This window comes from Planococcus citri, chromosome 1, assembly GCF_950023065.1.
Source record: "Planococcus citri chromosome 1, ihPlaCitr1.1, whole genome shotgun sequence".
Taxonomy (NCBI): Eukaryota; Metazoa; Arthropoda; class Insecta; order Hemiptera; family Pseudococcidae; genus Planococcus; species Planococcus citri.
In genome coordinates, this window is record NC_088677.1 from 43943221 (window position 1) to 43958453 (window position 15233).

Here is a 15233-nt window from a genome sequence, read left to right on the forward strand (position 1 = left end):
CTACTCTTTTTTTCCTTTCCAGCGTAATCATTTTATTTCTTACTTGTAATGTGTTCTTTAATGTGTAGTTCTTTAGCAAGATCTTTCTCTCGTTATGACTGAGAATTGAAAAGAAAAAACTATAATGATTGATAGGAAGGTATGTCTCTTAAGTTTGAAACAAATGGATAGAGTCGCCTTTAGAATATGATTTTTTCATTCTTTCAATGGCATACAGAAAGTTTTTCAAAGATGAGGGATTTACACGATAGAAGTAATTTTTTATTTTTACCAACAGAAAATGAAAATAAAATACATTACCGTATACGAATATGCGTTTGTGGCTAATTTGCTAAAAAAAAAATGGTTGATCAGCGGAAATTTTACTTAACGGATTGCGGAGAAATTCTTCATGTTATTGACCATATGATCGTCCCTTCGTTATAGCTGATTCTAGTACACTCATATGTACTCATGTAAAGCTATGTTACGTCATACGTGTCGAAGAAATAACGCGGCAAAATCCATTTTAAAAATGTAGGTAAGCTTATAGGTATGCACCATATTCGGATTCGGTACACCTGCGATTTCAGATTCAACGTTATTGAACATCTATTTGATATCTTATAGTAAATTTATTACCTTAAGTGACATTATTTATGGATAGTTAGAGGCGAGTTTTAATGCTTCTTCTTTATCGCGGAATTTGCATGATTTCGACTTGACTATTCCTATAATGAAACAAATTATTTTGTAGGTAAAATGGAAAGGTACCAGCCACGAATATTTTTACGAAAATATTCAGATTATCAACATATTCAAGAATAGTCATACGAAAGCAAGGTTTATACAGGTGTTTAGCGGAACTGATTCTAGAGAAAATTTTATTACGTTAGTGAATTAAATTCAAGAAGTAAATTTCTTAATGTTTCCAGATATATACACATTCTTCATAGATGATCAGTCGATATTATGAAATTGAGGTTATAAAATATTAAAAATGAATTCTTTTCTGAGCGATAAAAATAAAATTTAAAACACAATATTCCAAGTTTGCCGACATTGTGGGAGGGTAACACGGTATGGTTAATTTTGACCCATTTGACATCCCCTCTTCGCCGTTAAAACTTAGTTTTCTGTTGAAAGCTGTTGCTTACGGATTGAAATCCGTCGTGTTGCTGGGTAGTGTGCAGATTGTGTCTGTTAAAAAGTTCTTTTTTCATCTAATTAAGTAAGTTTTGTTTTTTGTAAAATTGAGTAATTATTGTTTGTGTCTTTCATTTTAAGAATAATTTGTGCGTTCTTGAGGTGTTAGTAAATGTATAAAAATTGGACAGCAATTATTTCCAATTTCAGAAAATTAAATTTTTTTCAAAATGTGAAATTGAGAAATACTTACGTTAGACAAATTTTCAAATACCAATCATATTTTTCTTTGCTTCATGAATTTTCAACCATCCCAATAATCAAATGAAAAAATTGTGGTGTTCTACTTGGGTAATTGAGTTAATTGAAATGCAAAATATGTATCAAAATCTATCGCAATGAGCGCATTGAGCGGTTGTCTATGTATAGGAACCTCTTGAATTATCCTTTTCACATTAATCATCAAATTTCATGAATGGATGTTTCATAGGTTAGGTATTAGGTACTCGCGATTTGTTTATTTCAAAAACGGCCCATTTAAATGTTCTATGTAATTAATTATTTGGAGTGCGCCTTTATTATTATTTTATTTAAGGTACCTAACAGATGGTCGATAGATACCTATTCAACATTGTTTTCTTTTTTTGAATTGAATTTGCATTATTAGGCATTGTTTGGTTCTCGTATTGATAAAAATTCAATTTAAAATCTCAACTAGGGAATTATCTCACATTTCTGGCACAAACCCCGTTTCTATCCGGTGTAAACCATGTAGCCGGGTAATTCTAAAAATAAATTCCTTCGCTCGCTTTTTCTATTTTATACTAGCGCAACATCAAAACTAATGTATTAACTTGTATTTCGAAACGAATTGAAAAAAAAAATTGAAAAAATACTTTCTTTGATAAACATAAATCTCAAGCGCCTTGATTTTTTGAGGCGATACAAATATGAAAGTAACATTTTCTGAAAACTTCTACTTTTTAAATTTATTGGAGAAAGTGCTTAGTAGGACTGTACCGAAGGGGTCGGGGGGGGGGGAGCTTCGGCGAACTGACGATTTTCACTCGTCAACTGACAAAAAGGTCCTAATTGAAAAAAAAAAAATATGATAAATAAACTACCTACTCCCTTCATAAAGAAACTTTTTTAAAAAAAATTCTCAAACATGAATTTTGAAAGCTTTTGGCCTCGCTTCACTCAGCCTCTTTTGCTTTTCTTTTTCAAGATTAAGCTTTTTTTGAATTCATCATTCAAATTTTGAAATTGCAAAGCAAAAATAATATACTCCTTCATTCGTTACGTTACACAAGAATACATCGTTTTCATACCTCTCGAAATACTAATTTTTGAGAGCTTTTTTGCTTTTTATTTACAATTTTGAATTTTTCTAAAAAAAAAATCAGCATTCGAATTTCAAAATTTTGAAGCAAAATGATAAACTTATTCTCAAAAGTATGTAACTCATCACACAAAAAAAACATCGTTGTTTATACCTCTTGAAATACTGATTTTTGAGCGCTTTTGCCCTCGCTTCGCTCGGGTCGTTTGCTTTTCTTTTTTAAATTTTATTTTTTTTTAAAATCATCATTCGAATTCTATTGTTTTATGCCTCTTGGAATTCTAATTTTCTAGAGCTTTTGCCCTCGCTTCGCTTCACCTGCAAGTTCGTTTGCTTTTATTTTTTTAAAGAAGAATCATCATTTGAATTTTAAAATTTTGAAGGAAAATGATGAACTGCGCTTAATACATAGTAACTCATCACACAAAAAAACGTTCATTTTTTATTATTGTTTTGTTTGCCTGCATCTAAATTTCATTCTTCAAACATTTTGAGTTGGAAATTTCAAGGCGAAAAAATTTACGAGTTAGAATTTTTATGTTTACTCCCCCCCCCCCCGGAAAAACGACTTCGGTACGTACGTGGTACTTACTTAGAAGTCCTTGGTGAATTTATTTTGATCACATTTTTATTTATTTCGACTATATTTTTTCAGATTAAGTTCCTTCCAGGAAGATGTCCGACGACGAAGAAGTTTACACGTGAGTGTTATTTCCTCTTTTTACTTAATTAATCTTGTAAATTTTATATTTTTGAAAAATTCACTTATCGCTAAATAATTTTTCAGTGACTCTGAAGAGGAGGCGTAAGTTGCACTATCGTATTATACGCTTTTAAAGTTAGCGTGTGATATTCTTTGCTTCTCGTTTTCGACTGACATCGAAACACTTTTAATAATTCAAAATATCGTTCTTTTTGCTTATTACCGTTTATTATTTAAATTTGGGCAAGCTTATCTAGAAATAGATATTCAGGTATAGATATTAGAAACAAATTTTTAACGCAACTTGAAAGTTTGTTGGTCTTTTTTCCCATGCGTAACACTCCTTATTAGTATACCTATACCTACCTACACATGTAACTACGAGTATTTGCGTATAAATTCCGAATTTGTGCTTGTTATCATTGGTTCCATGTGTATTCTTCTAGAACTGTTGAACTTTAATTTCCTCAAAACTTTCACTTGGCGAATTATATGTACTTAATTAAAACTGCTGAGTATCTTTATGCCTGCTTTTATTATTTTTATGACAAAAATTAATTTTCATTCCGAGTGAACGGTTAATACCCAGACAGTTTCTATGTGTTTCGGATCACGGCGGTTTGGATATTAATCATTCACCATGGTAGGTAAATAAAACTTGTATAACTGGAAAAATGTGCTTGAAAGATATAGTTAAAGCTCCAATGAAAAGTCCGCCTATTCAGACATCTCCTATAGACTTCTTCACGAAATTGAGGTATTTTTTATATGTACATAGGTATTATAGGTACATACTATTTCCAAGAGCACTTTTTCATTATTTTGTCTCTAAATATTTATGTATATGTATGTACCTACTCGTAAGAAGTAGGTTGCTAAAGAAATTCTTGTGAATGATTCATATTCTATAGTCTCGTTTACACGTAATTTACCTACTTTTAGTTGGGTACATACCCTTACTTTATACCTATATATTTCCTAGTACCTATTAACATTTTAATCTTACTTGTATAACTACTATTTCCCTGTTCTGATTTTGTTTGTTTATTTTTTTAAAAAATGATTTTCACGTTTGGTTGACTACAATATAAAGGCAACCAGAAGCAGATAAGAAGAAAGAGTAAGTTTGAAAAATTTTTCAAAGATTACACGGTGGGGAAGCACTGTAGTAGCTTTGGGCTAGCACTCTTGTGTATCTGCTTTTTCATCACTAGGCAAGTAGGCGTTCACGAATAACTCATAATTCTGTTAATCGTCCGCTTCCGAGATTTTTCATTTTCTAGAGGGAGGTTTGTGGGTTTTTAGTGTAAAAATATTCGGAAAATATGATTCTTCATTGGTTCATACTTTTGGAGAGATGGAGATGATGATGAATTGATGCGAAACTCAATTACACAAATAATAATGATACTAGCTGTGATAGAATGTGGTAGTATACCTACCTAGCTGACCTACATAACATTCACGTAAAGATATAGTGATTTGATTGTTCTAACGTAGGCGTATCCGTACAGGGTGCCCAGAAATATCGAGTACCCCTAAGAAAGTTTCTCATTAAAAATATAGGTTGGCAACGTGAAAAAGATGCACAAGATTGGTGGAATGATATCTCTCCAGTCCAACAACCAATCATGTGCTATCACTACTATCGTTCACTGTGACCAACCGAAGTATTTTAGTAGAAAACTTTTTTAGGGGTACTCGATATTTCTGGGCATCCTGTAAGTATATCTACTTAGTAGGTAATAGGTACCTATTTCTAATGCATATGTAGATACCTAGAAAAATTTAACGCTGTGGTAAATTATGTAAACATTAACATAATATGAGTTATTATGCTTACATACGAACATTAATAGCCATGTACAACATTTAAAAAATATTCGATTCACAACAAAGCGTCTGAAATCATTTAATTTATTTATCTCGGGCTCGATGGTACATTAGAATTCGAAATAACTTCTCCATATTTAAATGTTCACATGACATAACAGCATTACTCATCCAAGCTAAAAATACCGCGCGAATAGTTGCCTAATTTCAACTACAAAAGGAACTTGAAAAACATGTAGGTATCAGAAATAACTTTCCAATTTATGGATTTTTCGCACATTCGTTAAAAATTATTGTTTATTTTTTTAGTATGCGATTATATGCATGATGTATGTATTTTTGCGAATATTTAACAAGCCTGTTGTGAATCTTAGATATTCTTTTTCCATTTTGGTAACTGGTAGCTTAAATGCTCATGTACCTACTTATATAAATAAGTTGACCTGTCTTGTCTCCAAATAAACCTTAGTTGAATGAAAAAAATGAGAAAAAAAATTATTAGGATAGCATAGAACAAAAATTTGGATTATGCAGTAAAATGACTGACCTTCAGCACCAAGGACCTTTATTCGAATAAATTCTCATTTTACATTTCTGCCTAAATATACGAGTAGGATGTATGCGTAGGTACAGTTTTAGGGACACCTTATTCGGTTTCAAGAACTGAACATTCTCATTAAAAAAATGTTGATAAAAAAATTATAAGTTCTATGCTATCTTACCTATTTAATCTACCGGGTGACCAAGAATAATGGGATTTCGATGTTATCAAAAAGGATAGAAAATTCCCGTTATGAAAATTAGAAAATTAAATAATCATGTAAAAAATGGCATTTGAGTGATTGTTTCAATGAAATACGAAATAATCTTTCATTTTGCATCGAAACAATAATTCGAAAGCACTTTTTCTCGATTGTTATTTCATTTTCCAGTTTTTAATTAGGGAAATTTGTTTCCCTTTTTGGCATATCAGAACATTACAAAACCCATTATTCTTGGTCACCCGGTACACAATGATTTACTCTTTTACTAGCAATTAATTAGAATGCAATTGTTTTAGATGCTCCCTATTTTAGTTTTATATTAATTTTTTGTTTGTTTTTCAGAGGAGATGGAGATCCAGAATTCGTTAAGGTAATGCGATTTCCTTTTTATAGTTCATCTAATAATAAGGGACAGATTAATGTTCCAAAAATCGACGCCTTTTATAAAGTGGGGGGCGGGGGGGATTTCAAGGGGAAAAAACTCAGAGAAAATTGGGATTTGTGAACAAATTTAGTACTCGTTTCAGTTTGAGATCGCATGTCAGAATGATTTTGTCGTTTACGCTACATTTAAAATTTTTCTTTCAGAGACAAGAAGCTAAAAGTTCTGCTTTAGACGAACAACTGAAAGAATATATCATAGAATGGAGAAAACAAAGAACAAAGGAAGAAGACGACTTGAAACGTCTAAAAGAAAAGCAAGCCAAACGCAAGGTACCCTAATTAAATACTTACTTATGATTTAAGTTGGTGTGTGAGTGTTGCAACTTGCAAAAGAAAATAACAAAAAACTTTTTTTTCGACATTTTTTTCCCTTTAAAACTCAGTTTTAAATGTGAAAATAATGATTAAAACGCGTTTTAAACATCAAATCAAAATTTTTGGATTTTACAGTAATTTTTTTTGCTTCGAATTTTGATTTAAAATTAAGCTCATAGTAACGTCACAAATTACATTATTTTCCTCTTTTTCAAGTTGAAAAGTAAGTAGGTACCTATTAGAAAATTGAAAATTTATCCAAAAAAAAAATTAAAAAAATAAACAAATAAGAAATAAAAAGAACTACGATTTGATCAATTTTGAAGGATTGATTGTTGTTTTATTTCAAAAATCTGAAAAAAGGAGTGTTTTAAAAAGAAAATCGGATTTGAAAAAAAAAAAAAATTTGGAACAAAAAGAAGTTTCAAACTTTTTTTTTGTTTAAGTAACACATAAAGTTGTTTCTTTTCGGTGTTTTAAACATACGAGTGTAAATGAATACAATGCATTCTCATTACCCTAATTCATTTCAATATAATACTCACATAACACAAATTAATTTTAAAGGTGATGCGTGCCGAAGAAGAGAAGCGTATGGCTGAACGTAAGAAACAGGAAGAAGAAAGACGCCAACGTGAGGCTGAAGAAAAAAAACAAAAAGATATCGAAGAAAAAAGACGACGATTAGAAGAAGCTGAAAAGAAACGTCAAACTATGATGGCTGCTCTCAAAGTAATTACATGTTTGTACGAGCAAATTTCAATTCTTAAAATAACTGTACATTCACATATTTTATACTGAAACTTCAACTTTAGGAAAACCAAAGCAAAACCAAGGGACCAAATTTCACCATTAGCAAAAAAGATGCCGGAGTAAGTTTAATAATTTTCAGATCATTTCCCCCATACTGAGGTCACGCAGCTTATATAAAAATGGATAATGTTTAGGTATCCTTATCTTCTGCTCAAATTGAAAGAAATAAAACTAAAGAACAAATTGAAGAAGAAAAGAGAATATCGTTAAGCTTTAGAATTAAACCACTTAACATAGATGGTTTCAACATTCAAAAATTGCAATCCAAAGCTAAAGAATTGTGGGATTGCATTGTAAAACTTGAAACTGAGAAATATGACTTGGAAGAAAGACAGAAACGTCAAGATTATGATGTGAGTATATAGGTACCTATGTTTTAATGACAAATAAGTTCATTGTTTATAATAAATAAGTAATATTATTTTGTATTTCAGTTAAAAGAATTGAAAGAAAGACAAAAGCAACAACTTAGGCACAAAGCCCTGAAGAAAGGACTGGATCCTGAGTGAGTGAACATACATTTTAATGTAAAAGCTTGAAAAATCTAGCAATAATTAATCACTTTCTTTTTTTTCTTTTTTTTTGCAGAGCATTAACCGGCAAGTACCCTGTAAGTTTTAGAATTCGTTGAATAATTTTTGAATATTAAGTACGTAATACATAGCCTCCATACTATAATACCTACATACATATTTTTAAACTGCAGCCAAAAATCCAAGTTGCCTCAAAATATGAAAGAAGAGTGGATACAAGGTCATATGACGACAAGAAAAAACTTTTTGAAGGAGTAAGTAGAAATTATTATCCTCAACAATCCTTTTTTCCCTTCTACTTTGAAAAGATAGGTATGAGAGAAAAAAGTTGGTTTTAAAAAACATAAAATTCATCTGTCAGTTTGCATCACTGCACAACACTTTTTAGTTCTTTATGGCAATAAACTGGATTCTGCAATCTAATCAACATGAATGAAACCATATTGTTAATACGCAAATCTGCATACTTTGTGCCACAAATGACAAATTTCGTAGAATTGATTTCATTCTTTTATTTTTAAATTTTAAATTATTCAAAAAAAATTCATCAGAGTTGGGAAGAAACGTTGAAAGAGAAATCAGAAAATTTTTGGCAAACCAAAACTCAACAATTTATGAAACGTAGTAAACGTAAGTAGGCTGTAGTGAGTTGGCTATAAATAAAATCCAGATTTTCATTTTTGATTTCTTTGTATGAGACATTTTTAGTTTTGTCTACTTCTCCACAGCATTCTAGATTGAAATACACACAATTCATCAGATCATCACTCATCAGTCATCATATGACTGAATTGTAAAACATTTCGAGTTACTTAGATTTCTCAATACTTATTTTACATGTAGACAGGTACCTACCTACCTACCTACTTATAGATTTTGCATGGAAAAAATTATCTAGTCTCGACAAGTTTGAGCTTCCACTTATACCCTATTCAAGGATGTACTAGTGTGCTTGTTTACGTAGTTTCCAGTAGCGATTTTCATCAGTTTTCTCTACATTTTTTTTTTACATAGAAAATCCATCATGTATAATTTTTTTTCGAGCCTTTCGCAGATAATCACCCGGTTTGCTCTTCCATTAACAGCATGCGCTTTATGTTACGTATTTCAGGGTCATCAAGATTCTGTTAAAGAAAGTAACGAAAAAGTTTGGTCAGAAAAAGTAGGACAATTTGAGAACCGCCCCAAATGTACGTACCTACATACTCGTATAATAATGACAATCCTATCTATAACGTGTATTAGCGCTCTAATTGCAAAGTTACTTATCATCATTTCTTATATGACATTTCTGTTTTTATATTTCAAATTTGATGGTCTTTTGTTTCAATACAATATTGCTCTGATTAAAATCCTTCACCATAGGTAAATTACCGAAATGGTTTGGTGAACGACCGGGTAAAAAGAAGGATGATCCAGAAACCCCCGAAGAGGAAGAGTTGAAGAAAGCTGAAGAAGACCTTGACATTGAAGAACCTAACTTTGGAAATGATGATGAAGAAGTCGAAGAGGAGGAGGTAGAAGAAGAAGAAGAGGAAGAAGAGGAGGAAGAAGAGGTTCGTATTTAACACTCCCCATTTTTAATAATACTTATTTAGGAGGGAAATCATTTATGTACTTATGTTATGTATTTATCATCCTAGGAAGAGGAAGAGGAAGAAGAAGAGGAGGAAGAAGAATAACCATTTTAAAAGAATTAAGTGTGAAAAATGAAATGAATCATGTTATTTGTAATGAAAAAATTTCGTAAATTATGTCTTTTATAATTATTGTAAAAAATTTATACAACGAAACATTGTTTATGTATGTACATGGAACACTTATTATTTTTGTAAATTATACTCAAACAAAGGAGGATTATCAACTTTCTCCCATTTTTCCAATTTTGTTGCCAATAATTTTGAAATGCGACTTGTAATTTTTTCTAGTCTAATACTTACCTATTCTCTAAAATACATGTCTATCAATATTGTCGCCCATATCGTTACCATTAACACGTTGATAAAACCACGACATCCTACAAACCGAATGAAAGTACTATCATATTTTTAAAGCAGGTAGGGTACCTCTACCTAACTACCTATCCTAATTAATCAGGATTTTATACTGTATGAGCACAATATGAATGTCATTTCATGGCAATATCTGTAGTTGAACAAGAAAACAAAATACATCATACATATAATTTTTATTCGACCGATATTGTACTACAATATGATTTTTCAGAATCGAAGTTAAACACATCACTACCACAAAATGCAATACTAAAATACTGTCAAGTGATCAAAGTCATTATAAATAAAAAAATAAAAAATATACAAATAAATTAGAAAAAAAAATGTAGTAATAGGTATGGCACACGAAAATAAAATTTCTTTTTCGCACAAAAACTACAAAATAATTATTCAAAAATTCTATAACAAAATTACGCAGCTTTTTAAAATATTCTAGGATTTTACAAATCAGTAGATTCAAAATAATACTTTTTATCACATCCTTATCTAAATAATTAAATTAGACGAGTTGAAAATTAACTACAAAAATACGTATTTTTGTGGGCGTTTTTTTTTTTTTTTTTTACGAGCAATTACTTTATAATAACTGAAGAATTAGATATTCACCAATGACATTTGTGTGGATGCGAAGCCAAGGGTGTAATTTATCGGTTCATCACTACGATACCATTAGGAGCTAAACCTATAAAAAAGTATCCTGCTTATCTATAATTCAAGACAAACAAGAAAAAGAACAAAGTACGCTGATTTCCCTATCTCTGTGGTGTTTACTAACCTTTCCACTGAGGTATAATTGGTCCACAAAAGATTGCGTTGTTTCCGATTTGAACAAAAAAAAAAAAAAAAAAAAGAAAAGATGGTCGCATGTAGAAAAAATAAGCATTCTCATTTCACAAAATCGATAAGATGGCCAACAAAAAATCTAAAATTAAAATAAGCTTCGTGAATGAAATATGCTAATATATTGAATATTTTGTACTTGAAAACATCGTAAGTGTACGGAAACATAACACATATTCAAACACAACGTTTACATGTTATAAATAAAATATTACAAATATGGTAACTAAAAATTATAATGAAATAATTAAAATAAAATAGAATCAATTTGTATTCTGTTAAATTTGCCAATTTAGAATTCAACTATACTAAACATACCTGGGTAATTGTACCTCTAATAAAAATACAAGGTATTCAATTAATTCCACTAAATCGTCAATGAAAAGACATTTAGTTTAGTTTTTCTCCCCCGCTCCCTCAAAAAAAAAATGTATATAGTTGTTGGGCTGCTGAATAATAAACACTTTACATGATTACGAATCAAGAAAGAACAATATGTATGTTTCAAGATTATTACGTATCTAATTTAGGTTTAGGTATCAATACTTATTTAAATGCATAACAATGTCTTCAGTTCAAATAGCATCGGTTATGAAGGGAAACGCGATGTATTCATTTTGTTAGGAATATTTTCAAATTATTAAAGCAATGTAGGCCTAATTATTAAAATTCAACTTGAATCACCTATTCAATAATAAAATTTATTTTATTACGTTAAATGAGCTACCAAAATGAGTCTATCGACTGATTAAGAAAGCGAAATGAAAGAAAACTGGTAAAAGTATTTTTTTTTTAATTTTCAGGCATTTAATTGAACACATGATGTAATGAGAATAAATACTAGGATTGCAGTAGTAGAGAAAATTTTCAAAGTGGATAGTTAAATTAAAAGCAAACGATGGAAGATTTCATCAAAATACTTTCGATTATCGTTTCACTTGATGCCTATTCATTAGAAATGTATAGTTGGGTATGACGAAAAATAATTATGTATTTTCAATTTTGCAGCAACAAAAGTCTGTTTGTATATTCAGGTATTCAAAAGACAAAAATTGAAAATGAAACATAAAATCAACATGAACCTTATCATCAAGTGTATGTAAAGCGAACTAGAAAATAATTGTTAAGAGTACATATTCGTTCAAACTCTACTGTAGAGCTCAGAGCTCTAATCGATAAACAGTTGAAATAAAATTGTGTGTTTTTCGTATTGTTAAACTTACTACGCTGTAATATAAAAAATAGGTAACTGAAGTCTACATTCGAAATTATTATGAACTAAACTCGAACAAATGTTCAACTGTCTCCATTGAAAATTACTCTAAAAATAAGTCTAACAACGTAAACGGTCTTACATTAGTCTTAAAATTTGTAAGTATTGGTGTTTTTAAAATAATGATTCCCGATTTTTCGTAATTATTCTAGCAAACATAGCTGACGGGACTAGAGTTGCGCGTTCACATATAAATTTTTATAAATACAAAAGAAAATTTGAATTTCACTACAAAAAAAAAAAATGAAACGAAACGAGGAAAAAAAGAAATTATAAAATTAATATCGATACTTCAACACGTTGACTATTTACCATAAATGAACATATCATTTTTATAAAATGAAATTGCAACAAAAACAGCAGTCTCATAATAATTTTAAGAAACAAATTTTTTGGTAATTGAATGAAAAATATGATATGATTTCAGAAACATCGAATAAAAAGATAATACTATGAAAAACACCAATATTTTTATGAAAGAAAGGATAACGTAAAATAAGCATAATATTTGAAGAAATGCTTTGCATTCGAACATAGGTAATTTAAAGTTTTTACTTTTTCATTCGCAAAGTATTCAAATTTGAAAACAAATCGGGAACCATGTGCTTGAAGACACAATTTAAAAAATACTGTAAAGGTGTTAAAACGCCGAACATCGAGCCTGTAATTCTGCGTAAGGTTTATCGTGTAATAAACAGATAATGACTACAGTCATATTATCACAGCCTAAACCCCCCATTTGGCAATCTGGCGCTAAACATCTATCCATTAATTCTTCGCAAATTTCTTCTGGCTCCATTCCAGCACCTATTCGTTTTCTAACAAAATCCGAAACTTCCTGTAAACATACGCCAAGTTAGAATCTACAAAGTACAGGAATTATTAGCTGAAAAGTTGGAAAATAGACCCATACTTCAGAAGTCAATACATCCCAAATACCATCGCAGGCCATTACAATGAATTCCCATTCGGCATTTATTTGTCTAACAATTACGTCTGGACAAGCTGAAAAAATATATAAATATTTCTGGTAAAATCTATTCAATTTCAACTGGTCGGACGTTATTTTAGTTTGTAACGAAAAAGAAAGAGTACTATTTATTAGAAAATAAATTCGAGCGCAATTTAATTGAAATGAACATAAAACACGCGAGTGTAATTACACCTACGCAATTTCACCCAAGGAAAAAAAAATTAATACGTAATCCTTTCAAGTTGTATGCGTTAAACGATTAATTCAATAGTGAATTTATTTTCTATTAACACGACATGTTATATTTTCAATGCTGTGAAATTCTAATCACCTGTAACAACTTGTTCTTCCGAGCGTTTGGTTTCATTCTTCTTAAAAACGAAATCGCCTAGAGCTCGAGACAATGCGAGATTACCGTTGACGCGATTACTTTCAACCCATCCTCCGGCAGCAGTGATTCTTCGCATTTCACTCTCATTAGTTGGTTTATGATCAAATGATAACGCTTCGTAAGATCCATTGATTCCAGCTATTGCTCGTGAATCTCCCGCGTTAGCCTAAACATAAATATTACATTCACAATGCAATTCCTACAGGGGATTACGCAGGAGTGTTGAAGAAAAAAAAACTACGAACGCAATATAAAACATTATCCTTAATTAGTATAACGACCGCTGTTGTTCCTGCCAGTTCATCTTTTAAATGGATATTTTCTGACATAGCAGAATCTAATTCCATAAAACCCTGCAAATGAAATTATTCCATTTAAAACACAATCACATAAAAGGTAAAAACGTGAAGATGAATGAAGCAATTACTTTCTTCATGGCTTCGGCTATTTTATTTTCTTTGTACTCTGGACGATTTATAATATAAGCATGTAAATGTCTACTGGCATGTTCGGCGATTTTGCCACCTGAGTAACAAACGTTAACCTCGTTAAAAAATAAGCGTAGTGTATAAAATGCTTCGAAAATATTGCACAAAAACAACACTTCATTTACATCAAAGTTGATGGATGGAAAACATTCTCCAAAGTCAATACTTTGGTTACCATTCAAGGTTAATATCGTGTTATAAATTACTCCTTAACAACAGAACTAGAGCATGATTCTTGAATTAAATTTTGAGAATGTACTATCACTATTAGTCACATCATTTTCAACGAATACTATGAGAAATTATCAATTAGAAAAATCCTCGATTGAAAAAGTCATTAAATTATTACATTGAATGATGGGTTACAACATTACAAACCATAACCAATACGTGAATAAATAATTAAAGTAATTACCACCATGCCCATCATAAACGGCAAAAAATGCAGCATCTTGGTCATCAGGTAACGAAAGGATATGAGTGTGTGCATCTTCCATATTGATTCTCCACCCTTGCATACAGCTGGAGCCAACTTTATAGAGATTATTTTGGCAGGCAGCTGTCTCTTTGGTTGTCACAGGTTCAGATAATGTTTGTCCCATATTTATGCAGCCTTTATAAACACACAATTCATACATTCGCATGAGTTTATAAGACGAATTTCACACAACGATTTCTAATAATATTGTGTAGACATCATATGATTAGGAACAGAAAAAAAAGTGATAATTGATATGATTGTCATCACTTTCAAGTAGATCTTCCAGGATCCTTGTGCAATGAGTTAATTGCTCACCAACATGGATTATGAACGATGAAAGAGTGCTCTAGTATATATATATTACAATCTACAAAAATAACTTGATAAAAGTCGAACGTACAAATACACTTCAGCGTTTCACTCACCTATTTCAAGATATGAACTTCGTCATAATCAACTAAAATTAAAAGTACGTAACTGGAAAATAATTATAATTATAAGGTTTATCACATAGCCTTAACAAATTAATCAAAAACAATAATCAGATTTCGAAATAAACAAAATTTGCATCGACTAGTCACTCTTTCTTGAAATGAAAACACGAAACATCAAACGAATACGAAATTGTTCATTTCAACGATACGACAACACCCCTGCATTTTTTTCTTTCCGAGTTTTTTGCCTGGTGAATCGCAATCGCTAAGAAAATTCAAACCACGAAATTTCATACTTCGCCGGCAGGTTTGCGTTTGGCTTTGGCCAAGTCTCTGAGCTAGTGAGCGTGAGCTCTGAGAAGAATGATGACTGACAAAAACTAAATAACTTAAAATCATAAAAATCTTGAAATTTTTATGAACTGTAAATTGACTTGAAAGAAAACAAAAAATTGCTTAGTCAGCT

The 15233-nt window shown here is 30.8% G+C and overlaps 2 protein-coding genes across 5 annotated transcripts; one reads left to right on the forward strand and one right to left on the reverse strand.

The window, feature by feature from the left end:
* The first annotated feature begins 1070 nt into the window (after nt 1–1070).
* Nucleotides 1071–9851, forward strand: LOC135832143 (troponin T-like). 3 transcript variants are annotated; one of them, XM_065345177.1, is made up of 15 exons: nt 1071–1210; nt 3123–3168; nt 3255–3272; nt 4264–4290; nt 6110–6137; nt 6356–6481; nt 7094–7258; nt 7342–7398; nt 7474–7692; nt 7774–7844; nt 7928–7949; nt 8046–8126; nt 8984–9062; nt 9238–9428; nt 9516–9851. In XM_065345177.1, the coding sequence occupies exons 2-15, from the start codon at nt 3143–3145 to the stop codon at nt 9552–9554; spliced, it is 1149 nt and encodes a 382-aa protein (XP_065201249.1). In that variant the 5' UTR covers nt 1071–1210; nt 3123–3142; the 3' UTR covers nt 9555–9851. The 3 variants fall into 3 exon arrangements, with proteins under 3 accessions (XP_065201249.1, XP_065201250.1, XP_065201251.1); XM_065345178.1 differs by lacking the exon at nt 4264–4290; XM_065345179.1 differs by lacking the exons at nt 3255–3272; nt 4264–4290.
* Nucleotides 9852–10045: 194 nt separating this feature from the next.
* Nucleotides 10046–14975, reverse strand: LOC135832146 (probable protein phosphatase 2C T23F11.1). 2 transcript variants are annotated; one of them, XM_065345181.1, is made up of 7 exons: nt 14759–14975; nt 14268–14465; nt 13792–13889; nt 13610–13717; nt 13305–13530; nt 12914–13005; nt 10046–12838 (listed from the first exon to the last, which is right to left on the reverse strand). In XM_065345181.1, exons 2-7 carry the CDS (start codon nt 14452–14454, stop codon nt 12641–12643), a joined length of 909 nt encoding a protein of 302 aa, XP_065201253.1. In that variant the 5' UTR covers nt 14455–14465; nt 14759–14975; the 3' UTR covers nt 10046–12640. The 2 variants fall into 2 exon arrangements, with proteins under 2 accessions (XP_065201253.1, XP_065201254.1); XM_065345182.1 differs by lacking the exon at nt 14759–14975 and adding an exon at nt 14601–14744.
* Nucleotides 14976–15233: the final 258 nt, after the last annotated feature.